Source organism: Melozone crissalis, unplaced genomic scaffold (genome assembly GCF_028551555.1).
Source record: "Melozone crissalis strain CALT ecotype California unplaced genomic scaffold, PUWL_Pcris_2 ptg000057l_1, whole genome shotgun sequence".
Taxonomy (NCBI): domain Eukaryota; kingdom Metazoa; phylum Chordata; class Aves; order Passeriformes; family Passerellidae; genus Melozone; species Melozone crissalis.
Window position 1 is genome coordinate 4,795,164 of NW_026535835.1, and position 27,160 is coordinate 4,822,323.

General features: G+C 43.1%; 1 protein-coding gene across 3 annotated transcripts; it reads left to right on the top strand.

The window, feature by feature from the left end:
- UBE2G1 (ubiquitin conjugating enzyme E2 G1) lies at positions 1–25,270 on the top strand. Of its 3 annotated transcripts, XM_054287286.1 has the most exons (6): positions 1–286; positions 14,643–14,745; positions 17,405–17,502; positions 18,568–18,746; positions 21,892–22,015; positions 24,075–25,270. In XM_054287286.1, the coding sequence occupies exons 1-5, from the start codon at positions 241–243 to the stop codon at positions 21,976–21,978; spliced, it is 513 nt and encodes a 170-aa protein (XP_054143261.1). In that variant the 5' UTR covers positions 1–240; the 3' UTR covers positions 21,979–22,015; positions 24,075–25,270. The 3 variants fall into 3 exon arrangements, with proteins under 3 accessions (XP_054143261.1, XP_054143262.1, XP_054143264.1); XM_054287287.1 differs by lacking the exon at positions 21,892–22,015; XM_054287289.1 differs by lacking the exon at positions 1–286 and having other exon boundaries at positions 14,660–14,745; positions 17,410–17,502.
- Positions 25,271–27,160: the final 1,890 nt, after the last annotated feature.

The window sequence follows — 27,160 nt, forward strand, 5'->3', positions numbered from 1 at the left end:
CGGGGGGAGCAGGAGGTGGCGGCGCTGAGGGCTCGGAGCAGGAGGCGGAGGGCGGCTCGGAGCCACGGCCGCGCTGCCCTGCCCGGGACCCTGCGTGCTGTGGCGGCCGGCGCCGAGCCAGACCCCCGGCGGGCGCGGAGCAGACGGGCTGAGGGACGCTCGCCGCCACCTTTCCCAGCACCAGGAGCCGCGCCGTCCCCGCCGCCGCTGGGACTCCCTCCCCGGGCAGAGCGGGGGAGAATGACGGAGCTCCAGTCCGCCTTGCTACTGCGGAGACAACTAGCAGGTAACTGGGCCGGCGGCGGAGGAAGGAAGGGAGGGCGGCGGGTGATCCGCCGCGGGGGAGCAGCGGCCGGGCGGCCTCGGAGGGGCCGCGGCCCGTAGCGGTGGAAGGAAGGGGCGCCGGCTCGGGGAGGGGGGCGGGCGGGAGTGCGTGTGTGTGTGAGGGGGAAGGGGAGATTACGGCCCCCCCTCGCCGTGCTGTGCCCAGCCGGGAGCCGAGGGAACTAGGCCGAGCGGGGGAGGGGGAGCCCGACCGGCGATTGCTGCCAGGGGAGCCGGGGGAGGGGAGCGGGGCCGGCACGGTGGAGGAGCGTCCCCTCGGCTGTCCCCGTCCCGCCGGGGGAGCGCCGGGTGGCACCGGCCGCGCTTGTGGGCACCCCCCAGCCCCCCGGTACCAAGGCTGGAGGATTCCTGGTCCTCTCCCCTTGCGGTCCCGTCTCCCTGGGGCGGGGGGAGAACCGAGCCGGGGCTCGTCCCGCAGCGCGGGGGTTGTGTGCGGGCTGGTGTTTGGGGGTGTTTCTGAGGCGCCGGAAAGAAGCGGAGGAAGAAGATCGTTCCCCCACCCCCGGAACGAGGCACTCCGGGCCCAGGCTGGCTCCCCGCACTCGCAGCCCTTCCCGAGGGGACCCGCGGTGCCCTCGTCCCGCCTCCCCTCGCCGGCTCCCCCTCAGCTCCCGTGCCCGGGAGGGGGAGGCCGCCGGCCCCTTTGTTGTCAGGAGAAGCGGCGGGGGCTCCGCAGGCACCGGCGGGGGGGACACGACCGGGCAGCAGCGGCTGCGGGCGGGGGAGCGCTGCGGGGGGACCCGCGGGGAGGGGCGGGGGGGTCCGCCGGGGGCGAGAGGGCGGGACGGGCGCGGGGGAGGAGGAGTTGGGCACCGGGCTGGGGGACGGACACGGCCCGGGCGCTGCGGCCCGGCCGGCGGCCGAGGGGAGCGGGGTGTCATCGGGGTGTCACACGGGCTCGGTGTCGCCGCGCCCCCTCCCTTTGTCCCCGGGCGGGCGGCCGAGCTGGCCCGGCCCGGCCCCGCCGAGGGGCCCCGCATGCGCGGGGCCGCACAATGCGGCTCCATGTGTGCGCTGCCACACTTAAAGGGAAACGAGCCGGCAGCGCTCCCTTCCTCCCTCCCCCACTTGCACATGTTCGCCGCATCCTCTGCCTGCCGGGCCGGGATACGGCCATCCACTCGAGGAAGCGCGCGAGTCTCCGCCGTGCCTTGGGAGAATCGGGTCGCCTTTTTTGTCTCTTACGTAAAAAATTGCTTCGTACCCAGTTAAGGAAATGTGTGCCAGGTGTACCTAAACTCGGGCAATTGCCAAGCTGGCTGGAGTTGGCCGAGTAGCCATACAAAGGCACGGGGTCACTGGGTGGCACAGGAATTCCCGGAGCAGGATTTTGGCCCGAAATTTCAGTTAATGTCGTTGGAAGCCCTAGGGTGGAAAGCAGCATTGTTAGCAGTAAGGAGATGAGGTTGCATAACCGGGTATAGCGAGCTGGATGATGTGTTTGTGCATCTCCAGCACTGTTTTCTGGGTTTGGATGGTGATCAGTTTGAGAAACTTCAGTATCGTTAACTACTAGCACAGAACGATTTACCCCTTTAAGGTAAAGGTCTTAAAAAAACCCAACAAATCTTGTACTGTGGTTAAAAATCGCATACGGTGGCCTTAGTCCTGAACATGAGCATGGACTTGTTAATGCCCTGGTAACTGCTGAAGTTATTAGTGACACTCAGTGAAGTGTCTGCACGTTCAGATAAGCTAATAATGCCTCGATATGGGCTTACTGCGGGAACTCCAGGCTAGATGTGATGTGAGGCTTCTCTCTCCTATACACGATCTCTAAAGGGAAACAGTGTAGAATAGTTGCTTTCTAACTTGATTTAAATAAAAACATTTGGTAACCTAGAATAGTTGTTCAGCTGTCTGGAATTTCTCTTTTAATCTAGTAATTGTGCTGCACAAAAGAAAGTTGGACATTTGGTTGAAGTCTCTTGATAGTAAGTATTCAGCTTCTGTGGTGTATTTATCTTTTTTAATTTTTTTTTTTTTCTTGTGAGGTCTTAAGGCCTTGTGTAAGCACAGACTGGTTGGATATGTAAGTACATTTGTACACTGCTAGATCTAGGGGTTCACTTCTGTTTAACTTTCTGCCCACTCTTATCTGAAGGCTTTATGTGTACTGGTAAAACTGGTGAGCTTTTCTAGTTGCCCCTGTTCGTGATTCAGCTGTACTGACTGCAGCCATTTTCTTGCATCATGCAGCTATTTTGGGGGTTTTAAGTAATATCAATACCTTTGGTATCCCTTTACATGTGCTAAAAGAAATTGAAACCATACTAAAAGTGACTTTGAGTGTGCATGAGGTATGGTGAGCGTTGAAGAAGAGTCTTGAACTCTTCAGAAGTCCTACATGGAATAACTGACCTGAGAAAGTTCCCATGTATGGAAGAAACTATTTCCTGTGTGACATCTGAACTGGGCTGGCACTGGACTGGCACTGGTTTTTCTGGTGTCAGGCCACTTGCAGTCATAGTGCAGAGTCTGAGCTTCGTGATTTTCTTTCCCTGCTGCTGACTGTCTTCCAAGTCTCACCTGCTCCAACGTGTCCCTTTGTTAATACTCACATTTTCTTCTTCCTCAAACCAAAAGCCACCACTCTGGTGGTGATTGTCCTGGTGGGACTGATACTCAGTCTCCCTGCTCCATGCAGCTTTTGCCTGTATCAGGTGTGGTGAGTCATGGAGCTGTACCTGGTGGTTGGGTTTGGAGAACAGTAAATAGACAGTTGATGTGAGTTATGTGCTCTAAGCTACTTTCAATTGCTCTGGATAATTCAGTTGTGCTTTGGTAATGACAGATTTGAAGTTGATGCAAGGCATCCAGAAATGAAGGGAGGCTGAAGTGAGACTCTGAAACCTCTACAATGGTTGAGGAGTATAAAAATTCTTTAATGGTGAGACCCTGACTGTCTCTTTTCAATATCTAGAAGAAAAAACAATGGCAGGAGAGGGAGGAATGTGAAGCAGTAGTTCTCAGAGTAGATACCTGTTTGGTCCCCCCTGTGCTTTGCTTAATTATGGGGAAAGAAGGTGTGTGGCATGGAGCACTTTAATGAGCTGTTTTAATTCCTGAGCACTTTGGCAAATTATTGGTCAACTGATGAGGCTGCTGGCTGTCAGTGAGATGTAAAACAGTGGCCTTACCAAACAGAAAACTTGACAACACAAAACTTGACAACACAACCTGAAGTTGCTTTCCAATGCTCCAGTGAGTGTATGAAGACAGACTGGGATTCTATTTTTTTTTTTTTTTGAAAGCAAGCTGGCTTGTAACTTGAGCAGGGAGCTGGTACCACAGCACCATGTACAACATGCTTGTGTGCTTCAGTGGCATGTTCTGGATACTGATAATGCTCAGAGAGAAGGGACATTCAATGACAGTCACAAAATATAACTTCAAGTTACATGTGGGTTATTTTTTAATCTCCCAAATTCTATGTGGCTTCACAGTGCCTTTGCTAATGAAATACTGAGCTGGATCCCCAGGGACTAAGTGTAGTAGCTGTTTTTATATTGACATGTGGTTGCCCCCATTTAGGCACAAGAACAATTCAAAGCAGTAAGAACTTTGAGAAGTTTTTATGGGTTTGGGTTTTTGGGGGGTTTTTGATGTCTTAAGGAAGTGATGATTTGAGATCTCTTAATATCGAAGCCATTTAAAAAGGGTGATCTAACTAGAGCTGGAGGATCAGATATCTGTGGATATCTGCCAATTAAATTAAATGTGGTTCTCTCTCAAATCAGCTTAATTGTAAGGAGTAGCAGCTTCTGGAAATGTCTTAAAATTCAAACATATTTGTTCCTATGTTTGGTTGTGTTTGGTTTTTTTTTAGTGGGTGTTTTTTTGTTTGTTTGTTTTCAGGGGGGAGGTTTCTTTTTGATTTTGGGGTTTTTGTTTGTTTTGTTTTTTGAGGGGGGTGGTGGGTTTTTTTTGGAGGAGGGGGGTACTTTCTGGCTTGATAATAATGTGAAATAGAAGCCATGACCTGTCCATTTCTTGCAGGCAGAGTGCAGGAAAAACTAAAAGAAAAAAAGTGCCCCTGAACTTAAAAAAATGTAGATTGGTGTAGCACTGGGTTAGCAGAGTTCACCCCTCAGGGGAGCTGGTGGAGGATAAACTTCTTTTTACAGCCCCAAAACTTTATGCTCTTTAAGAAGAGATGCAGACAACAGGGTGTAAAGCTTCTCTCCCAGTCTCCAGCACTGTCAAGCCTGGAGGTTTTACAGACTGAGGTATGTCTGTGAATACTTTTATTTCATCTTTCTGCCAAATTCTTGCTGACACAGACTTTGGAGTAGGCAGACTTGTCTAGTTCAACCAGCAGAATCACAGGGAGGACGCAGTTAAATCAGCAGCACACAGTGGAACTAGAAGTGCAAGTTCTCTGGAGCATAAACATGGAGCACTGGAAATGGGAATAACCATGCCTTTGTTGGCTGAAGTTGAGCTGGGTTGTAAATAATCTCCAATTTAGGATACAGAAAAGCCACTCTAATGCTTTTCTTAAACATGAGAAACATGGCATTATTTCAGGTTAAAGTGTATACAGCTTTTGTTTCAAAGTAGAAATGTCTAATTAAAAACTAGCAAGTTGGAAAACTATTAAATACTTAATGTGACAGTTGAACAACTTTTACTTTCTTCTGAGGAAGAATCTTACTGAGTAATGTTGAGCTAGTTGAATTCTTGGCAGTTAGGACTTTTTAAAAAATCTATTTGAGTAGTGAATGGAGAGGGAATTGCAGAGTGAAGATCACTTTATACATCAAGGCTGAGATGAATGTTTCTGGGGTGAGTGGTGTATAAGAAGTATTTGCAGTAAGTTTGTCTGTAAGATGTTAATTTGAGTGGCACTGATGTGAAGTATTCATTTGATATTAGATTTCCTGTTATCTCCTTTGTGAAGGTCTGTTCATATGGCCAGTAATACTCTGTATTATCCCAAATAATTAGGACTCCAAGGTCCTGCACATGTAAAACTTAGCATTTTAATTGGTCCTGAAATTATAAACACCACTGCATATTGTTTTTAGAAGACTCTTTCATGTTTTTAGATAACCATCAATTTTGTCTGATGCTTTTTGGGTTTCTTAGGTACAGCAGGAGTGTAGCCCTCACCTTAACCCCTGGCAGGCCTGTTACAGCACATGAGCTAATCCTGTTTCTGTGAGGTTGTGCTGACAGAATTATCCAAGCTGACTTTATAGACAATATCACTGCTAAAACACAGGCCTTGCTCAGACTCCAGTCACAGCAGCACAAGCAGCCTGAATTTCTGTTGCACTGTAAATAAATGATAAATGTGACTAATGGCGAACTTTGCCTGCTACGTGTTAGTTTTCCAAATGCTTCTCTTGTAGAAATAATCTGAACTTTGCATCTTCAAAGGAAAGAATATTTATAACAGCACCACCAGCAAAATTTCAGGGGTGCTGGCAGTTTTGGAAAGTGAGGTTTAGCTGAACAGAATGGAAGGGCTTGATGACTCAACCACTTGCTTAAACAGGATGAAGCAATAACCTGCCTCACCAAGGAGTCACTGCCTTGGCTCTGCCTAGGTCAGTTTACTAATCTTTCAGGGAAAGAACCAACTTACCATTAGCTCTGAGTTATTTCCTTCCCTGCTCCCCCCAAACAAGGCATTGTAAGTTACACCAAAGTAAGGGCATATCTGGATCTGGCAGTACAGTGATGTGTGTTTGGTTTGAGAATAGTGAATGGGAGGACATTGCTGGAGATCCTCTGAAGTAAGGAGCAAAATTAATCCCATTTCAGAAAATATTTCCATCAGAATTTCTGCATTGTTGGTAAGGACTTCATTTGGAGATGTTAAATCATGCAAAAACCAACTAAAATGTCTTGACTTGTGTGATTAATACTGATTCCGACTTCAGTATTGTAGTTATTTGCTGCAGAACTGCAAGCTAAGGATTTATTGATTTGCTGTCTATATATGTATTTGTTTAAGAGAAACTGATAGGGATAATTCACATAGACTGAATGGTCTTCAGATGAAGCCACATGTAATTATAGCTAATTCTGCCTTGACTTTTCTGTATATTGTTGAAATTTCTGTTTAGTGCAAGGTAAACTTGGAACAATATGTACATATTCAACAAATGTAGGATTACTTGGTCCCTTCTGTGGTTGGTACAAGTTGATTATTACTAAAAAAAAACCCCCAATGCCCTATGTTAAACAGTTGGAAAATAAGTGACCTTTGTAGGTGAAACCTGCTTGCCTCAGGTGGCATTCTGCTAAATTTTCTTCCTGTAGTGTGTTTAGCCAACTTCTGTTTGATGTAAAATACAACAGTTTGTTCTTAGCATAGAGATGGGGTTCTAATGAAGTGGAACTGATCTGAAGGGTGGCTGCTCTTCCGAAAGCAAGAGCTAACCAATTACTAAATGAGTGTGCAGCCTTGGGTGCCTGGAAAAAGGAGAGCAGGTGGCTTGTGTGAGGAGGGGGGTGTGTGACTCCTGAAACTCCTGTCTGCTTTTTGTTCCAGTGTATGGGAACGGAGTCAGGGCAGTGCAGGCCTTTGCTCTCACCCCTCTGCTGCCCCTCTGCTGCAGTTTTCAGTGGTGTGTGCTGCCTTCCAGTGTCTGCTCTTGAGATCTTTCACTTAGAGTCTCTCTCTTGAGCTTTAGGCCACCCTGCAAGTGTAAATGTTCATACTTGCTTTTCTTTCCTGCTCTCAAGTCCGAGGCATATCAGCTGGAGCAGAGATCAGATATCCAGACCTTGTAAGAACACTAAGTATAGCAATCTAATTGAAATGGGGTTCAAAAAAATATCTGCTCTCCTGGACTGAAATGTTAGCAGCTTTTGCACAGGTTTAGAATAATAATAAAAACTTTCTGATAGAAACCCTCTGTAAAGGTTTTCATGTGCAGTCTCTGTGTGTGTGGATTGTTAAGGGAAACATTTCTGTGCTGTCATCATACACCTCATAGGTCAAGCTGGCTGTTTTTTTAGCTGGCTGGCATTTGCTGTTGATCTAGAAGATGGTGCTGTCAGGAGTCATTTAAAGGAATGTCTTAAAACAATTCTAAATAACAATGTGGCTCAAGTTAGGATATGCAAACCTGTTATTCATATTATAAGCAGGAGAGAAAACAAGCTGGAGAATTGTTTTTGACTTGCACAACAGCTTAGATGTTAACATCTCCCTCAGATGTTAATATCTCCCTGTGGCATGGGCATGGCATGGAGCCTTTTCAGTGGATTTCTGATGTTGTTCTGGTCATGTCTATGAACCATACACATCATAGAACCCTTGGCTCAGTGTTGTTTCATGATTAATGTGTGTGTGACTGCTCAGGAGATACTTAGATGGATTTTCTTTTCCTTAGCTTTAGTCTAATGATAATTAGCTTTTAAAGAGTTAATCAACTTGTCCTGTCCATGGCAAATTCAGCTGCATTAATGGCACCTGTCCTGCCAAATTCCAGCAGTTGTGTACAGTAGGCATCTGAAACTTGTAGTCTGTTTGTAGGTGAGAGAAATAAAGGTGTGTAGAGTGTGATTCATCTGACCTGGTTTTGACACCTGCTTTGGGATGGGATAATCAATGGTGTCTCAGGAACCACTTACCCTGATAAGATCTCTTGAGTGCTGCTGAGGGTGACCATCTCAAATGCAGGTACCCAAGAATACTTGTCTAACTCTTAAGAGTGGAAACAGGCATGAAATGAGGAGGACAAAGTGGGGGTGGCATTTCTGTTACACTGAGTGTGACAGGTGAATGTGGCTCTGTGCAAAGCACTGCACTGAATATTCCCTGCTGACATAATTGCTTCCTTTTACATGTGGGTTTCCCAATCAGGGCTCTTCCAATTTTTTTTTTGCTGTCCTTGTTTTTCCCTTCCTTTTAACTCTTCCCCTCAAAATTCAGAACTTAGTGGGAATGGTTTTGTTGTGGTCTTTTAACAGACCTTATTCAACCTCCATTTTAACCTGGGTAGTGTAACTGTGCTGGATTCTGGTCTGATGTTATACCCACCAAGCTTCTAGCAAAGAAAGCTATTCAGGAAACATTTTACCTTGATTTCTACCAAAATTACATGGCTGATGGTAATTTGAGCATATACTCTGAACTTCCTGCTGAGAACCTTAATTCTGGAAGCATAACTTTCAAAACTTCAAACAACACTGGCATTCAAAGGTTTTCATCAGATGAGTATGTTTTCTATTTCCAGTGATTTGGACAGGAAAGTAATTTGAACACCACATTTGTTTTGAAAGAAGAGATTTGTGGATTTAGTAGGCACAATGTGGTCCACAGTGACTTAAGTTTAGGTATTTGCTTAATGGGGAGGGGGAGGCAGACCTTCCTAATGTAGGGTGGGATATTGGAAAAGGACTGCTGTGCACACAGAAGGGTCCATGTGTGATGGGTACTGCAGAAAGGAAATGCCTCAAAACAGCTTGTGACTGTTGTTGCCTGTCTGTAGGACTCTCAGGTGAAATGGTGCCCAGGAACAGCCTGTGGGCTGTGAAACTGGGCTGCCAGGTCAGATCAGTTGCTGGGTGTCTGTGTTCCAGTTGAGGCTGTCTAAGAGCTGCTTTTGAGACCCATGAGAGAAGAATCTAAAGGAGCATTGGCAGTGTCTGCTGATGTCCACCCCCATGGGCTTAAGGGATTGTGGGGAGCTCCTTAAGAACCAAGGCAATACCAAAGACCTGCAAGTTCCTGGTTGATGTGTTAAGACTCAGTTTTCCACTAAATAACTGATCTGAACTAACAATTGTCTGTCTCCAGACAATTGCCATGACTCCTATGACCGTGCAGCTACAGAATATACAAAATCAAGGAGCTGAGTTTTTAGCTTAATTCTAGAATAACGTGATGTGTTACTCATAAAATAGTTCCAATCTCTATTTACAGTTTCTCTGGTACCTTAATCCTCATGCTAGTGGCAGTTTTAGGGACTTTGGGCTAGTGCTGCTCTCCACTTGTTTGCAAAGCTGAACTATGGCCATGGCTAGCAATTTGACTGGGAATAAAACCAAAGATCAAGCAAGAAGCCTCCAGCCTTGTCCTCTGTCCTTTCAAAATCTGCTTTCCTGTGCAAATCTAAGGAAGACTTGACAGGTATAGCTGAGGAGATGGCAAGTGAAGCAGTACACAGAGGTGTGTAGCACTGTACTGAGATGCAGCTTGCCTGGTATTGTGCAACCCTTCTTACACATTTTCTGAGCTCAGAAAATTTGGTTTGTAAATGTCTGAAGTGCTGCCCTTATTAAGGAGGAGTGATGTGTGGAGCACTGGAAATTAGTTACCAGGCTGAAGTCAAACCTAAAGCTTTACTGAAATGATTGGTAGAATCTCCTAAAGACAGGTTTGTCTTTACTACTGTAGTCTCCCTTCAAAATAATTTGTGTCCTTCAGAGGCTTAATCTGTTCTAAATGTTGTCTGTCACTCCCACAGTGGCTATCAGGAGTGTGTGCTTATGTGGTGCTAAGTTTTGTCTGAACTTCTTGGATGAGCTCGTGGAGCAAGACAGAACATGATGAAAGGTGAAATGGAGAGCTTGGGGAATACATCTCCACAGAGAGATCACGTTACTTTATCATCATCTCTGGTTCTCTAGAATCTGAGATGTACAGCTGGGTCCTGTGTGGAGGGAAGTTTAGGAAATTGTAAGTGACCTCAGTGAAGTAATAGGACTGTGTGGAAGTCACAGAGAAGAGTGTAGAATGAGGATTTTCAGTGTGAACAGTTTGTAGACATTCCTGGACTGGTGCTGAGACAACACAGGTCCAAGGTGCAGCAGGTATAAAGTGCTGGAATGGCCTGCTTGCTCTGAGAGCTGTGGAAGCCAGCTGGATGGTTTGTCCAGGAGCCTCAGCCAGGACTTGGGCTCCCCAGTCTGGTTTTGTGTTGTGCTCTATTCACTGGCTGCACAAAACTCACACACTGTCTAACTTACTAAAGAGGCTGCTATTAAAAAAACTATAGGAGCTGATATTTTTGAAAGCTTTGTACTGCAATGTAGCTCAAATACTGGAAGAGTTGATCTGCAGTGGCTGTCTGGGTGTCAGGCTGAGAAGTTTGGATGCCTTACATAGCTGTCCTAGGGAGCTGTGGGCCTCCTGCTTAGTCATTTCTGTTGCTGCTGTTTTGCTCTGGGATTGGTGAACTCTCTTGGCTTATATAAAGGCAGTTTCAGTGAGTGTGGGAACATCAGTAGCTTGATGTAAACTAAACACTGAAACTGGAAGTGCAGCCCATAGCACTGTGTTGGCTCACGTTTAAGGCAATGGTAACTTAGTTCTGCTTTAGGAAGAGCTAAAGGGACAGACAGGGAGTTGTGTGGCAGATCATGTGGAAAGGGAACCATGGGGCTTGAAAATCTGCTCTGGATTTAAACAACTCTCTTGGATTATGGGCCTTTAGTCTTCCTCACCTCCCAAATCAGGTATTGGATTTAATCCCAGGTTCAGGACTGGGATTAAAGGAATTGAATGTCTAATTTATAAGCAGACACTGGATTCTGTTCCAAGTATGTTGCTGCTTGGCAGCTGTCCAGGTGTGTGCTGCTTGGGCTGTCAGCTGCTGCTTGGTCTGCAAAGGGCTCTACCTGAAACTGCTTCTACACTGAGTCAATGGTTTGGATTTTTGTTTTATTTTGCTGAGTAGAAAAATGCCTATTAAATAATCAGAAATGCAAAAAATATTGTCAGAAATGCTGAACAACAGACTGTAATATATAGTAGTTGCAAGTAAATGGCATTTAGTTAGGTATGGACATAATGGAAATATGTTAATGTACTCATTCATGTTTAAAAAGTACAGCATATCTTTAGCTGAAGAAAAAATCTCAAAGTAAAGCTATTGGAAAAATAAAGTGTAAGGATCCAATTCTTCTGCTTTTCCAGGACCTCTAGGGCAGCTCTTTGGGGCTTTGTAGAGGCCCTGCACTGAGAGCAGGGTGGGTAAAGGATTGTCCCTGCTGAACCCTTTACCTGTTTGTCTGGGCAGCAAGCAGTTAATGCTGTCCCTGCTGGGCCTGGCAGGCACAGGGAGCAGGTGTCCCCTGCCCTGGCTGCAGTGTGGGTGTCACTCCCTCGGTGTCACTGCTCAGGGCAGTGACACCGGCCTGGCAGCAGCCCTGTGTCACTGAGCTGTGTGTGAGGCCCTTTTGTGCCCTGCCTGCATGGCTGCTCCCCTGGGGCTCTGGTGCATGGATTTCACTGCTGGGTGAGCCTCAGCTCGTGCAGAGAGAGGCAGGAGACAGGTGGAACTGCTGGTTAACTTTCCTGCTGCACAGCACTCACTATATCCAGGGAAAAAAAACAAAGCCAAACAAACCTTGGGCCCTTGCTGTTTGCAGGTTTTAATGAGTAGCAGCTACTGGCGTGGTGAAGCAGCCAAGGATGATGCTTTTCATGTCTCAGTGCAGAACTTTCCTGAGACTTCCTTTTTTGTCTGCCTGCCAGCCATGTTGTTTAGTTTAACATAAATAATCTGGATGGAAAAGCTCATTTTTAAATTGCCGATGGTAACTCTGCATACCTCTCGTGGGGAAGGTGCATGAGCTTATATTCATTGTTTTTCCTAAGAGTGTTTCTGCAATCAGCAGCTGCTTGAGCTGTGCTTCAATACTGCTGTCATGGAAGGAAAAGAACCTTTTCACAAGCTGAGACTGATGGCACCTCCTGTAAAAGAAGTGATGTGCTCATTTGCTTTATAGGCAACTTCCACTAAGCAATCTTCTTTAACTGCTTGAACTGAAGATTTTTGTTAATTATTGTCCCTTTCATACAGTTTACATATGTTCTACATTAAAGGAGTTGGCACCCAGCAATCTTACCCCTTCTCCCAAGCTCTCTTGCAATATAGTGCTACATGGTCCTAGGTGAGAGTCAGAGTGTAAGAGCTGGTTCTCTTTGGGAATAAATACACAAAAAATGTTTTGAACTACTTAGGGATAAAGTTGTTTGAGGCTGAGACTGATGTAGAAAGAAATTGAAACAGTACATGTTAAGAAGTAGAGAAGAAAATGTGTATATTTGCTTTGGAAATAATGTGGCATATTTAAATAGAGAGAAACATTCTGAATTTTTTTAGTCTTAAGTTCTGGCAGTCTTTAAAGTCTTATCAGTGAGCAGTGATAACTTGCAAACAATAAAGAAGCTGAATGTGAGCAGTTTGAGTTACAGCAGTTCACACAAATCCTTTTTTCTTGTGGAGATGCAGAAATGATGGGACTTGTGTTTCACAGGCTTAAATTCAAGTTTGAAAGTCTTAGGCGAGATAGTAAAATGTATTATTTGAATTCTGACTTCTGTAGTTACTACAGTGGCTATCCTGTATTACAGTATTAATAATATCTGAAAAGATGATGTAAATGTCCTGAGCAGAGATGCATTTTCACAAGCAGTAGGCAATTTTAATATTCCTGCCTGAAAAAGCAGGTTATATACAACTACTGAGGTGGTGGAACTTTTAATAGACCATGCTGAAGACATGTTTGTATTAAGGAGGTAGTAAGAGACTGGTAAAACTCTTTTAAGGTGAGATGCTCACCTAGGCTATCTGCCCTTGCAGCTAAGATTAAATAGTTACTCAAGCTTGTGCAGCTGTTTCCACAAAGTTTCATAAACACCAGAGTCTGAACCCTGATTTGCTTAGAGGAGGCATGGCCATGCTGTAGCTTTTGGGCTTGAGGTTGGCATCTTGCTTAAGGAGCCTGTGATGTTCCTTTTCTTTCTTTTTACCCAAATCTTTGTCCTGCACCTTGGGGGCTGGATGTCTGACCTTACCTCCTGATTACACCCAGGAAAACCCCTTTCAATGGTCCCTTGGCAATTTAGAATTGAGAAATTTTTGTGGATAAGTTTGACTAAATTAGTAATGACTAAAGTTGATGTTCCTGCTGTCTCCCTTTTCAGGACCTTGGTTCCTTCACATGAGCTGAGCATTTTGTTTTCCCAGTGTGGACTTAGACTCCTCTGTGTAGGGCTTAAACTGATTCTTCCTCCCTTTTTCAGCCACACTTTAAATAATAAGTTCAGAGCTTAACTGGCCACCAGTGATTGCAAGCTTATGGGCAAATCAGTTTGGACCTAATGGCAGCTTTTTCTCCAGAAGGGTCCAAGGTTCTCACTTGAAGTTCCTCTGAATGTCCCTGAGGGCATTATAAGGCCCTCTGAACTTGTCTTTTTTAGGCTTGCAAAATGGGAATATTAATAGACAAGCTGTGCTGTGGAGCAGAATTGTGAGGACTGCATAGAGTCTGACAGGTTAAAATAAGTATGGTTGGCTGGTTTTTCTCTATTTTTCCCACAATAACTACCATTCTTTATTTAATCTGCAAATTACTGACCAGTTGAAGGAATGACTTTTTCCCCCCCTCCTGTATCCTGAGTACCCAAGATCTGTCAGGACTTTGTATGTACTGTTGGAAAAGCTGGATGAAGAATTTGAATTTGGCATAAATATGGCATTTGATGTAATTTTGGACTTGAAGCTGTCAGTTAATAGATGTTCTCACCTTGCTACCCTCATCACTGGATTATAGACAAAACTCATTGGAGGGTTTAATTCCAGATCTTACAGGGTTTTTTTTATGGAAAGTCACCTAGCTGTGACTTCTGTGTAGCTATTTTCAGAGAAGCCTCTATCAGGCAGCATCTGTATGAAGTAGCCTATGCACTTAGAATGCTCTATAGCTTGTCACTGATGGAAAACACTGTGAAGCAAAAGGAAGAAATCAAAACACACAGCTCCATACTGGAACAGCATAGCAGCTTAACTTCTATGTTCTGTTGTACTAGTTCAGAATATAGTAAATAATTTTCTCCAGAAGTCACTGGCACAGGCCTCAAATGCTTTCAGAGTCTGAAAGAAAAATCATTTAAACAAAGTAGAATGTTGCTTTTATTTAAAAACATAATGTGACTTTGTTCTGTTGTTAGCATTTTCTAGAGTTAAAGATGGACTTTAGTTAAGCTGGCTCCTTGGGGTTCTTGTAAAGCTTATGTATTACTAGAAAGCTTTTCTGCTGTTTCCTGACTTAAACACTCGTTGGTATCTAGTTTAGGATACCATGCCCCATAGTTGTGTGTTGTTCTGGTCCTTCTGCTCACATTACACAGAGAATTTTAGGGTCAGACATGGTCCCAGCTCTGGCAGAAGTGTTTGTGGTGGGGGAGCTGAGGGCTCTCACTCAGGCCATGAGAAAGCACCAAATGTCATGGGGGTGTTTGGTCGTGTATGGGCACAGGAGCAAAACCAGCAAATGTGTATTATAGACACCTAAAGTTCTCTTCAATTCTTTTTCCTACACAGAGCTCAACAAAAATCCAGTGGAAGGCTTTTCAGCGGGCTTAATAGATGACAATGACCTTTATCGATGGGAAGTCCTCATTATTGGTCCTCCAGATACACTATAGTAAGTACTGATACTTACACAGAAACTTGAATGAACTCGGATTTACTAGCTCTAGTTTGCTCCTAGTGAATAGAAGCTCACCAAAACCTTATGCTAAATCAGGTGATGCTCTCCTGTTGCTGGCAGAGTACCTGTAAATAGCTGGATTTGCTTGTAGAAGTTCTAAACTGAGAGACAGAGATCAGTGTTGCATGCTCCCCTGGGAAAATGCAACACTGATCTCTTTGTACTTGTATGGAAAAGAAGGACAATAGGTGCACTTAGAGGCAGCTTCTGCTTTCTTTCACATGTAGGTAGGGCAGATAAAATCCACTGTTTGCTGTTGCTGCTGGGATCCTGTAGTTCAGCTGATAGTGCCTTGTTAAACCATCACAACTTCATGTGTGTGGTGGTGGGGAAATATTCAGTTCAGGTGGGGTGTAGTTGGAGGAAACCTCAGCAGTCCACAGAATTGGCTCCAAATCCTGTCAGATTGAGATGGGAGAACTCCCAAGTGTGGCCTGGAGTACTTTGGGGTGATCATCTACTCCAGTTTCTGGGAAAAGGTTCTCTGCCCAGGAGAGGTCAGTTTGAAGAGTACTCCTGAAGATGACCTCTGTTCTCTTCACTGAGCTGTTGCAGTGCTAAACTGCTGGTACAAAATCCGAGTGACGTTTGCCTGAGGTCACTTTGGTTGCAGCATGAAGTTGTGTGTGTCTGTCAGCAGACTTTGAATAAGTATTTAAACCCAGTTATCAAATTGCTTGGCTTTTCCTCAATTCCCTGCACTGTGCTTCTTGCATGAGATTGTTTCTCCAACTTCTGCTGACTTTTTCTGAATATGTTATATTCTCATGGCTATTTTATAAATATTGTCAATAAATAAATGCTGCTTCTAATTGTTTGTCATCTTAGGTGTTAAAAGTTGCAATAGTGGTTTTTTGTAACTCCACTTTTATAGGGTTCTGACATTTTTTTGAGGCTTTTAGGTAAGAAACTCTTCTGTTCCAGTCCCTGGTTGCTGTTTTTCAGGGTTGTATTACACTGAACCCTTCTTCCCTGGGCTGTTTTATGAGGATAGTAATATATAATAGTTTAACTTAAACAATTTTCAAACATCAGTCTCATTCCTGGTCCCACTTCATTTATTCTGAGTTTACTTGAAAAGACTTTAGACTTAGTGCATTACTGTACTGACAGAAACCCTTTTATAAGAAATATTGCTAAAAATGACATTGATGTCCCTTAATTGGCAGCTGTATTTCATTAACTGATATCTAATGTATATCCATTTTCAAACAGGCTGATCTGGGGCAAGCAGGGATGCCCTGCAGCCTAGTAGCTTTAGGATCTGCTTCTTTGAGAAGGAGAAGAAGGACTTTTCCAGTTTGAAAGAGAGGGTTTGACTGGTTTGGGGCTATCAACAAATGCAATCCAGCTCTCCTTTGTCTTGACATTATGGATGTTAAAACAATGTTTCTGGAATTCTTACCTCTCCTGGGATGAAGGATTCTTTGGAAAATGCCTCCCATTTCTAAAACTTGTGAAAAATAAATGCTGTGGGTTCAGATCCCCTCAGCTGCTTCAAAGAGCCAAGTTACTTAAAGGCAGTGCTTTTTGGGGTTGGTTTTTTTTGTTTGTTTCTTTGGTTTTCTTTCTCTCTCTTTTTTTTTTTAGACACTTGCTGGAGCTGCACCCCTTAGGTTAATGATGATAAAACATGTGATTTTTCTCAGTAGCCAGTGCACTTTAGAGACTTTTACTCCTTTACAAATACAGGAAAAAATCCCACTGAACAGTTTTCTGTTCACCACTTGTTTTTTCTTGTCACAGAGTGCATCTCATGCCATCTTTGGGGGTTTATATTCCACTTTTTGTTCTGCCTCTGCAATTCCAAATTTTGTTACAACCTTCACTTAGAAGAAATGACAGTAGCAGGACAGATATTATTGACATTAGCAGAGTATTCCATCTGTAAACCTTTCCATCTAGTACAGACCTTCACCTTTTCAAAAGGCACTATTCCTGGCCTGTAACTGCACATAAAACCAGGATGTCTCTTGTTTATTATTGTTTTCCAGTTGAGTGGGTAACTAATGCAGAACACCTCACTGTCATGCCTGAGTCACTTTAGTTTGGTGTTGAAAAGGTGGCATTGGAAGTCTTTTTACATTTAATGCTCTACACACAGCCAGAGCTTTCTGTGTTTTTTCCCTGGGGCTCACTGCTGCAGACTGAGACCACAAAATTAGGACTGAGGCCTCTAGCAGAGGAAAATGGGAGTCTGCTGGGCTGGACTTGAGAGAGGCAGTTATTGGCAATACCTTTTTTTTTCCTGTTAATAAATGTACTGTGAGGAAAAAAATATAAGTTGTGATTCCAGATGGTAAATTCCTTGGCAGTTTTTTGGTTTTTTTTTTTTCCCCCCTCCCTTCCCACCCCCATGGTTTTTCCCCTCTGGAACATCTTCCTAGTTCTAAAAAAAGATCATGTTGGGGAACTGGCAGTATCTTGTGAAAGGATCTTGTGAATGTAGAAACTCCTTACATTGCATATGGAAGTGTTGATACTGTTAATTACCAACATGATGTTCAGTTGTGTGAGGTGTAAACTTAGAACATCACTAAGTTCCTATCTGCAGCTTACAAGAAACTCTACTAAGATATTTTTGATTCCCCAGTGAAGGTGGTGTTTTCAAGGCTCATCTTACTTTTCCAAAAGACTACCCACTGAGGCCGCCAAAAATGAAATTCATCACAGAAATCTGGCATCCGAATGGTAAGAAATGTCAAAGTTTCAATTTCTTTTTGCAGTTCAGAACTAAAATGCAGAAAGTGAAGACAAATAAATTTCTGTTCATGTTAGAAATATGAAACTCTGCTTTTACTTTGCTATCCTCACTTAACAGAGAAGTAATAACAATGGCAGAGTTTTTAATAGTGCTACTCTGAGAGCATAAAATGCTCTTAAAGTATTTTCAGAAGGTGTTCTGAGTCGGTTCTTGCATTCTTGGTAATTGTTCAGGGATTTTTTTCTTAATTTTTTTCCGAAGTGCAAAATTCTAGTCTGAGGAAAAACTTGACTTCTATAGCTGCCTTTTGTTATACCTTCAATTATTTCATCTTGCTGTTACTGACTTGGCAGCTCAGTATAGAAAGCCCAAGGTTGTCCTCATCTAGTGAAGCATGAAAAGAAATTTTCTAGTCTCTCTAAAGGAGACTTCTCCTAATGTCTCATTTACCTATGGACTGATGAAGATTGGATGGGAAGGTGAAATTAAACAGAAGATGGTTTTACTGGGAAAGAAAAATGTTCTTCAACTTCAGAAACTATAGATGTTGAAAGGTGGGAGGAGACAGTGCTCCCATCAAAAGGACAGAGAATATTTTAGTGCTGTGTCAGTTTCAGCTCTGGAAATACCAGAGTACTTGTCAGGCACTTTCTAATTCCAGCAGTTTAAATCATATTTCAATATGTTCCAGTAATATCCAGCTGATGCTGTTGCTGTGGAAAAAAGTCGCTCTCAAGTTTGCTGAACTTAACAGAAAAGGCTGTAGTGGAAGCCTGGCTAAATAAATATTCTTGAGAGCTGCAGTGTGATGTTAGACTGAGTCCTTCCTCCCCATGTGCCCTCTGTCAGGAGCCCAGGCACATTCAGACTTGCACCAAGCCCTGTTTATTACAGTTTAAGCTCTGCAATAGTTAATGACTTTCCTTCTTTATAAAGTGTTTTCTCTAACAATGTTTCAGAGTAGCTGGAATGAAGATGAGCAGTTCCTGCCTGTCCTGAAGAGATGCCAGCACGTTGTTCATGACTGAAATATGCCTTGTTCTATTTTGTAGTTGACAAGAACGGCGATGTCTGCATTTCAATTCTTCATGAGCCTGGGGAAGACAAATATGGCTATGAAAAACCTGAGGAACGCTGGCTTCCCATTCACACAGTGGAAACCATCATGATTAGTGTTATTTCTATGCTGGCAGATCCCAATGGTGATTCTCCTGCTAATGTTGATGCAGCGGTAAGGCTTTCCTTGCTCTGCCACTTGTCTTCAGTGTAGAAACCTTGCAATGCAGTTCTGGTTTAGCAAACAGGAACTTTGGGAAGAACCTTTTCTATCACAGGCTAAGGCTGCCATTGTATTGGGAAAGCAGTGATGTTGTCAGACAAAACTACTGATTAGCCTTGGGAAGTTTATTTCACTTGTCTGTGTTTGTCACTTCCTGTCCCATGGATTAGAGCAGTGGGTTTGACTGTGCTTTGAGAAGGTACTCAAAGGCTTTACTGGGCATTTCACCTTCAACTCAACATGAAGAATTGTCCCAGACTAGTCTGACTGGCTCAGGAGTGAGGAAAAATGGTCTGATTTACAGCCAAAGACCAGAGTGAATCTGCAGGTGTGAGATGGAAGCGTTTGATGCAGTGTTCTGGACCATAGCCTGTGCTGTGAGTGTGTATAAACACAGCTATCAGCTCTCTAGAAGAGCTGTCTTTAGAGCAGAATATAAGAATGAGGCTGAGAAATGTTTGTAATGGGAAAAGAAAAATAGTCTCAGTTCTGGAAGGGCACAGGGGGACAGACTTCAGGCCCTGCTCATTTGACATAACTGACATGCTCCTGAATTGCAGTTCAGCAGTGAGTGTTGTCTTCTCACAAAAGAAAAATTCTAGCTCTTTTAACTGTGGGAGTGAGGAAGGAGATGGGAATTGTGAGATGCAGTTTTGTAAAGGAATTTTAACCTGTTCTGTCAGCCAAGCTGTACCTTCCCAAAGTGGGTGGGAGTTCAGTAGTTTCCCAAGCCTTTGATCTGCTGTGTTGTGAGTATTTTCAAAGGTGGTTGAGCTCTCTGAAAAATCATAATGGGAACAGACTCATGTGGAACAAATTGAATGGGAAGAAAACAGAAAACAAACAAAAAGTTGCAGTGAACAATTTCCTCATTATCCTTTTTAAGTGTTGGACCTCCCTTTTTTGTGTCATGTTGCTGGTGTAAACAGACACCCAGGAAATATGGACATTTCCTGCTGAGAGCATTAATGAAATGCTAAAAGTGCAGATAGAATTCCTCAGTTCACAAACTCATGTGTGTTGAATGTAGCTGCCCTAACCCTGGAGAAAGCACATGGTTTTAGCTGTGCTTGTCACCTTCCTGTCATCAGACTTTCTGTTTTGTGCCCCACTCTGACAACTACTTCAGAAGTGAGTTGTTTTTTATTTTTTTTGGTTTTTTTCCCTTAGGAAAGTTAGACACAAAATGAATTTGCCTTAAGGTAAAGGTCAAAAACTAACCAGCTTTTTCTAGCCCAGCATGAAAGAACAAAAAAAATCCAAATTTGACTGAAGATAGTAGTGAGGCATCACTTTGGATGCTAGAAATTATTTTTGACTGTGGCATTACATGTTTCAAGGAACTTTTGAAGAACTGTTGGTTTTCCTGCTGGATTGTAGATCTCTTCATATTAGCAGAAAACATACTCAGGGTAATGAAGAATCAGCAGCTCCTGTGTTTAGTGCAGCAATAAACTTTGGCAGTTACTATAAGATACTTTGTCTGCTGTCAGTAGTTTCTGCTTTTAAGTGAGTTTAGTGAATAAGGTGTCACAGGCAATTCACAGGATTACAGGAGCAGGGGATATACCTGCCTTCAGGAAAAATGAACTATGCATGTTGGAGTACTGTCTCTTGGAGTGGGAGAAAAATGAGGATCAGGAACCTGAATAAATATTTTGAAAAACAAATAGAACAGTTCATGACCTAAAATTATATTTTTGGGGAATCAGTTGTCAAATTGGAAACTTTGCTTGCTATTCAAATCTGAACAATTCATAGAACTACAAATAGAAAAAGTAGAAACAAAAACGAAGGCTCTGAAGCTCAGAGGGCACAAATTCAATGCTTTTCTTGGCTTTAAGCCATCTTGTGTAAGCTGTCCTATGTCCCAGTCCAAGGAACCAAATGTTTGCTGCATGAATTGCTGAAAAAGAACAAACTAATTAGTAGCCTTATTTGTGCTTTCATAGGGGAGTTAAGACATGCTGGGCTCTCCAACATGCTGATTGTTTAAGTGAGCTTGGAGGTGATGAATGTTAGGTTGTGCCATTTATCACTCAAATGTAGCACAACCTCCACTCCAGGTGGGGGTGAAAAGGTGTTGTGTGCTAGATTGCATCAGGTGGAACAATGTGGGGGTTTTACCCCATTCCCTCACCCCTGCTGTAAGAATATATTGCTTGTAGCAGAAACTAAGAACTGTAGAACTTCATGATAAAAGGGGTTCTTTATATTTTCCCCACCACTTCTGACTGGAAGGCAGTGCCCAGCACATCAGTCTTAACCACACCTGGTGCTCCTGTGCTTTCATCTGAGCTCCTTGTGAGCCTGGCACAAACCAAACCTGGCTGCACTTTGTCCTGTAGGTTTTTGTGGTACCTTGATGGGTGCATCTCTGGGTTCAGGCTTCCCTCTTACCTATCTTCCTGCTCATCTTTATCTTGGCTCTTCCATCTCTGCAGCTCTGAAATCAGATCCCTGTCACAGAGAGCAGCCCTGTACGTGAGCTGAGTGTTGTCCCAGGGTCTTTCTCACAGAGCCAGTATCTTACAGCCATATCTAACTGGGAGCTGTTTGCTTTCTAAGGACACTGCTGTGCCTCTTCTAGATACTGTCACTTCTGTATTTCTGTCCTGGAATGTCCTGTCCTGGCTACATTGAAGGGAACTGAAACTGTCTTAAAAAATCTCAGAGTAACTGCTGGCTCACAGTACCTGTGTACCTTTTTTCACCACTGCAGTTAAAGACACTAAATAACAACAGCTTGTGGTCTGCAGATGGAGTTTGCTGCTACTTTGCAGGCTGAAGCAAATAGATTCTAGCACAGACACTGTGAAATACTGGTAAGCCACCAGGTTAGTCTTGGAGTGTGCCTAAAATCCAAGGGGAAAATTACATCCTCACTGTCTTGTAAGCAGCTGGCACAGAAACCCAGAGCAAACTTTAGACAGTCCTGAATATCACAGGTTTTCAGTGAGGAGCTCAATGATTGTAAGCAAATTTAGGGGTTGATAGATGGCTAATGTCTGAAAACATAAACAACAAGAGTCTTCCTAGAGCTTGTACAACTCCTTGTTGTAGGACTGACATCTCAAAGCTGTCTATTCAATTACAGAAAGAATGGAGAGAAGACAGAAATGGAGAATTTAAAAGAAAAGTTGCCCGCTGTGTAAGAAAAAGCCAAGAAACTGCTTTTGAGTGACACTTATTCAGCAGCTAGTAGCTTCACTTTTTTCAGGGTAAGTATCCTTCTCAAGATGAGTCAGTTACCTGAGTTGAGGATTTCCTGCTTAAGTGTTGCTGAAGTATTTTTCTCCCCCTCAAAAGCAAAAAGAAACTCCCAAACCTTTCTTCTCAGCTGCATGATCTCAGTGGAGCTCTTTGCCTGTATGCAGTACTAAAGACCAAAAGAAGTTAAGTGTACTTGACAGCCTGTTCTGCCAAAATTGGGGAACTTCTCTTATATTCTTGTGTTTTATGCTGTTCAGAAGTTGAACTTCTCTTTATCAGAATTCATCTTGCTTTATTAATGGCACTTAGAGGTTACTAATAGAAGGGGGTGACAATTCCTTGATATTCATTATTGTGAAGAATACTTACTAGAATCTTAAGCATCTTGAAAGTCTTGTTATCTCAGGAGTTGTAGATTCTCTTGCAGATGTTGGTGGCATGTTGCACATAGGAGTTAAATGAGACTTCAGTGAGGTTGCCAGGAGCCACTGAGAAGGGTTTGTTTCAGGTATCTGTGGGAGTTTTAACAGAAAGTCTCCTGGCACAGCAGAAAGCATCAAATTGAGATATTACCAGTTAATAATATCAAGAAAGGTGGTGTTCTCTTCAGCAGCCCAAAAAACATCTTTAGTGAGGAAGACTTGGGAATAGCTTCATAAAATCAGCTGTGTTCTGCCTGGAAACTGAACTGTGGCATATCTGAGAGCTTGGACAAGTTTTCACCTGAGAGTAGCTGATGTGATATTTGCATTTTTTGCCACCCTGTTAAAGAGCTTCTCATTCAAGATACTCTAATTTATACAATCCCATCTCAGTTTTAATGGGACTTTTTTTTTTTTTTTAATAACCTCTCATAGAAAGCTGTATTAAAGCATGGCCCTTAAATCCCTGGCCTTTGGTCACTTTATCTTGGGTATGCCAAGGAAAAACTTCCTCCATGAGCTAATAATTTCCCACTCTTGCTTTTCAAAGCAAAACAGAAATTCATGTTGAAGCTGCCTTTTCTTAATGGTTGGTTTGGCAAATAAACTGCTCTGACCCATTTGGCTGGCAAACCCCAAATCCACATTTACTGGTTACCTACAGCATACATAATTCACAGGGACAGAAATATGGCACTGTATGTAGTTCAGACTGAACCAGAGCAGCTTACTACATTCTTCTGCTGGGTAGTTTTTTTTAAGTACAATTGTACAGGAGAGAGTTCCTTTCTTACCCTTTTGTAAACATGGGGGGGTTGGGGGAAGGCTCCATCTGTCACAAATTAGTTCTGCAGTCCCTCTTTGCAGAAATGCTTTGATTGAAAGGAACTTTCTCCAGTATGGATTAAACATGAAAAATGCTTAATATTGACCCAAAGACTAAGCAAAGGAACAGAAAGTCTTGTACTGCCTATAACTGGAGTGCAAGAATTGCTAATGCTGCTGACTTTTTTTTTCCTGTCTTGGAGAAAGGGAGTAACTGTGAGTAACACTCCAGAGTATCCTTAACTAACCTCAGCTCTGTTGCCATGTTGAACTTAGCTATAGTGAAACAATGCTCTTGACAAATATTTTAAGTAATTGGCTGTGTTGCTTTTCTGGAAGGCAAAAGCTTTTCTGAGTCTGGTGACTCCTCCCAAGTGAGCGATGGGCAGGGAGTTGGATGAGAAGGGGCCACAGCTGGTTTCAAACCAGCCCAGTGTGACTGGGGGCTGTGGTGTCAGTGCTTGCTGAGCACTGCTGTGCCTGCCTCTCACAGTAAGTAATGCACAGATTTCCAGTGATAAATCTGCCACATTTAGCCCTGTGTGTGAATAATCAAAGCTTTGCACGCCGTGCGCTCGACGAGCAACATGAGGTACAGGAGCCACAAAGTCTGATAATTGAGCTTGGACACACAGTGTGCTCAACTAACTCCAGGCTTTCTCAGGGATGAGCTTGGATTTATCCATCTTCTCTTCAGAGGTATGTGCAGCTCTTGAACAAGTAATAGTTAATCTTCTTGAGCTTGAAAAACTAATTAACATCTTGAAAATAATTGAGGGTGAGGAGGGGTTTTATTTTAATACCTGTGATTTCTTTGCAGGTCTCCAATTGAGAAACATGGCACTGTTTTTTTTCCTGCACTCTACCCACCTATTGCTGGACTTCTGTTGTTACAAGTTGGCAAACACTGGCTGGAACTGGGCTGCAATAAAACATGCCAGTTATCAATGCTGACAAGAGCCTAACAAGTGCCAACACAAGATGATTACGCATTTTGAAATCTAATGAACTGCTTTAACCTTCAGGAAGAATTGTAAAGATGTGTACATAGCACAACATGATCCGGATAATATATATACTGTTCATGTACATCCACAAATACACATTGTACCAAATAATGCTGTCTGTAGTTAGGGATAGAATTGTGTAAATTCTAAAGATTTTAGCAGGTTTTTTCTCTCCCTGTTCATTGTTTCCTGAGTTAAAAAAAAAACAAACAACAACTTGTGAAGCATGTCAAAACCAATTAGGATACTAAGTTGGTTTTTTTTGGTTTTGTTTTTTTTTCCTCCCACTTTAATTTTCCTTTGACCCACCAAGGCTTAATTAAAATTTCTTGCTTATTAAAGTTTAGTATCTTTTTTTTTTTTTTGTTTTTGGTTTTTGGACATGTGGTCCCTTTTATTTCCCCCATCAGAACTTACAATTTTCCTAATTAAACCCTGAAAGGATTTGCTATCAATTACTTGTGGCTTCTTTTATGATGACCTTTGTAGTCTCAAAGGTGCTTTTTTTTCTTCCCACCCCTTTTTTAAACCCAATTACTCATCTTTCTTGAATTTGGTATAGCAATAAAACTGGCCATGGAGCACCCTTGAGCAGCCTGATGGATTTTTAACTTCCAAGAACTTGAGTGCTTTCACTTGGAAGTTTGGTTGACTAAGTTAGTCCAAGATAGGAATGAGCTGCTTTTTATGGGTGAAATTTTTGGTTTGCCTTTTTCATTGCCTGTTTGTGGGATGGGGTGTGTGGGGGGGAGGCTTGTTTTTTCTCAAGGTTGAGTTCAAGCATGCACATCTGTAGGCTTTCAAATGACTAACTTCTGGGTTTGGTATCAAAAATAGTTTCCCTCCTTTACTCTTTTCTGTGGCCCTTCATCTGCTTTGCCTTCTACTTCAGAGTTTTCCTCACCTAATGTACAAAGAAAATGGCGATGTATATTTTCATGTAATTTGATTTTTGGAATTCTGTCACCTTCTGTAGTGAGTTCTTCCAAAATATAATTTTTTCCAATAATGATGTGTCAAACTGGCTGTTTTGAGTATCACAATAGGAGAAGGGTACAGTTGTAGCTGGAGCACAACTTACCTGAACATCATCAACATCACAAACACTTGAGGAGTTGGACATGCTGTGCTTCAGCTTGAATTATGAAAGAGCAAATAAAACACACACCTTTATCCCTATTGTAACCATCTCTGGCCTTCTAGTGAGCAAATACTACTCTGAGTATCTGCTCAAAAACAGTTTTCCAGCCTTTGACCAAAAAACCTTTATAGAAGAATTTAAAACTACTCAACTCTTTTCTTTCCACAGCACAGCAGCACCTACTGATAAATCAAGAGTTCCAGTGTCAAAGAATCAGCATTTTAGAAGCCTTCAGTCCTAATTTGCTGTCTGGACTCCATTTTATGTTACTGTGCAATATGCACATGCTGAAAGGCACAAATTGCAGGTTTTGTGAGGGGGGGTGGGGTGGAAGGAGGTGACTGTTTTTAGAGGTAAGGCAGCCCTTGGGGACAAAAAGGCATTTAATGTAAGAAGACTTAGAGGGAAAGGTACTACTTCCTCCTATGGGTGGTTTAGATAAACAGGTATGTTTAATATCTATATTTACATATTTGGAAATGAACTTTTTTGTGAAATCATTAGTTAAATTTGCTTTTAGGTAGTTAGCTGCTACTGCAGCCAGGCAGGTGCATGCAGTATTAATCCCTCAGACACACAGAGCTGATTTGAGTTCCTGTTGAAGCACTTGTCCAAAAGGTCTTCAGAGCAGTTTTTTTTTCCACCAGCTGACTGCCCTTTTCCACCTAAAGTTGGGACTGAGCAGAATTTCAGTGCCATGGTGTCATTCTTTCCATTAAAAAAAAGAATAGAAAAAAGCTGATCGTATTAAACCTACCAATGGACTTGCTTCCCCACAGGCTGACCTTCCTTTTCAATTTCCACAGTGTATCTGGAACTGAGACAATTCCAGGTATCTGCTGCTTTCAGCAAGTTAAGAGTGGTCTCTGTTTTGTCTTCTAAATTAACCACACACAGTACTCACAGACTCACCTGTGAATTCACAAAGTTGTTCAAAGCTTTATGTCTATGCTCTCCAGAATTGCTGCTTGTTTGTTCTTTAGGAAATGTTTGTCTTCCTTCTGTGGTATGGAAGAGCTAGGAATTCCACAGCACTCCTCATTCCCCTCTTTGTAAATTCAGATATGTATTTGGCTTACCCAGATGGTTTGTGATCCCACCTGACCCAGGTCCTCCCCAGGGAGGAGCATTCCTGTGGGATACTGCGAAGATCTACAAGCTGCAGGTATGCCTAATGCCCAGTGACTGAATGAAAGAGGCAGCTCAGGCTCTGCTGCCAAGTGTCCAGGTTGTAGGAAGCCTTTGGCAGGCGAGGAAATGGCTTATTTCACTTTTCTGTGATCACACTTGGCTCCTTGTTCCTGCCCCACACTGAAAGGGGCACTGGTGGAAAGCTGTTAGTGATAAAACCAGGTGGGAACAGCACTGAGGAGCTGCAGGATTGACAAGTAGTGTGAGGATTTTTGGTGAACAAGGAGATAAACCAGCATTCCTCAGTTTTTCTTGTAGCAAGACTTTGTACCTGGTTTGGTTTGTGCAGGGTGCTCAGTTATCACTGTAGGTTCTCCAGGGGCTTGTTACCCTGGCTGAGGGTTTGAGCTGATTTTTGCCCCAACACAGAGCATTTGCCCTGCATTCCAGATATATCTGCATCACTGGGGGAAAAGGAAAAGCATCACATACTGATGACTGTCTAACTCGTGTGGCCATCTTAATTCCCTTTTTCAGTTTCTCCCTGCTGCACCAGAAAGGATCCCTAAAACTCAGAAGGATTGTCAACTGTCACTCTAAAATTCCTTCTGCTGCAGTGCCTGAAAA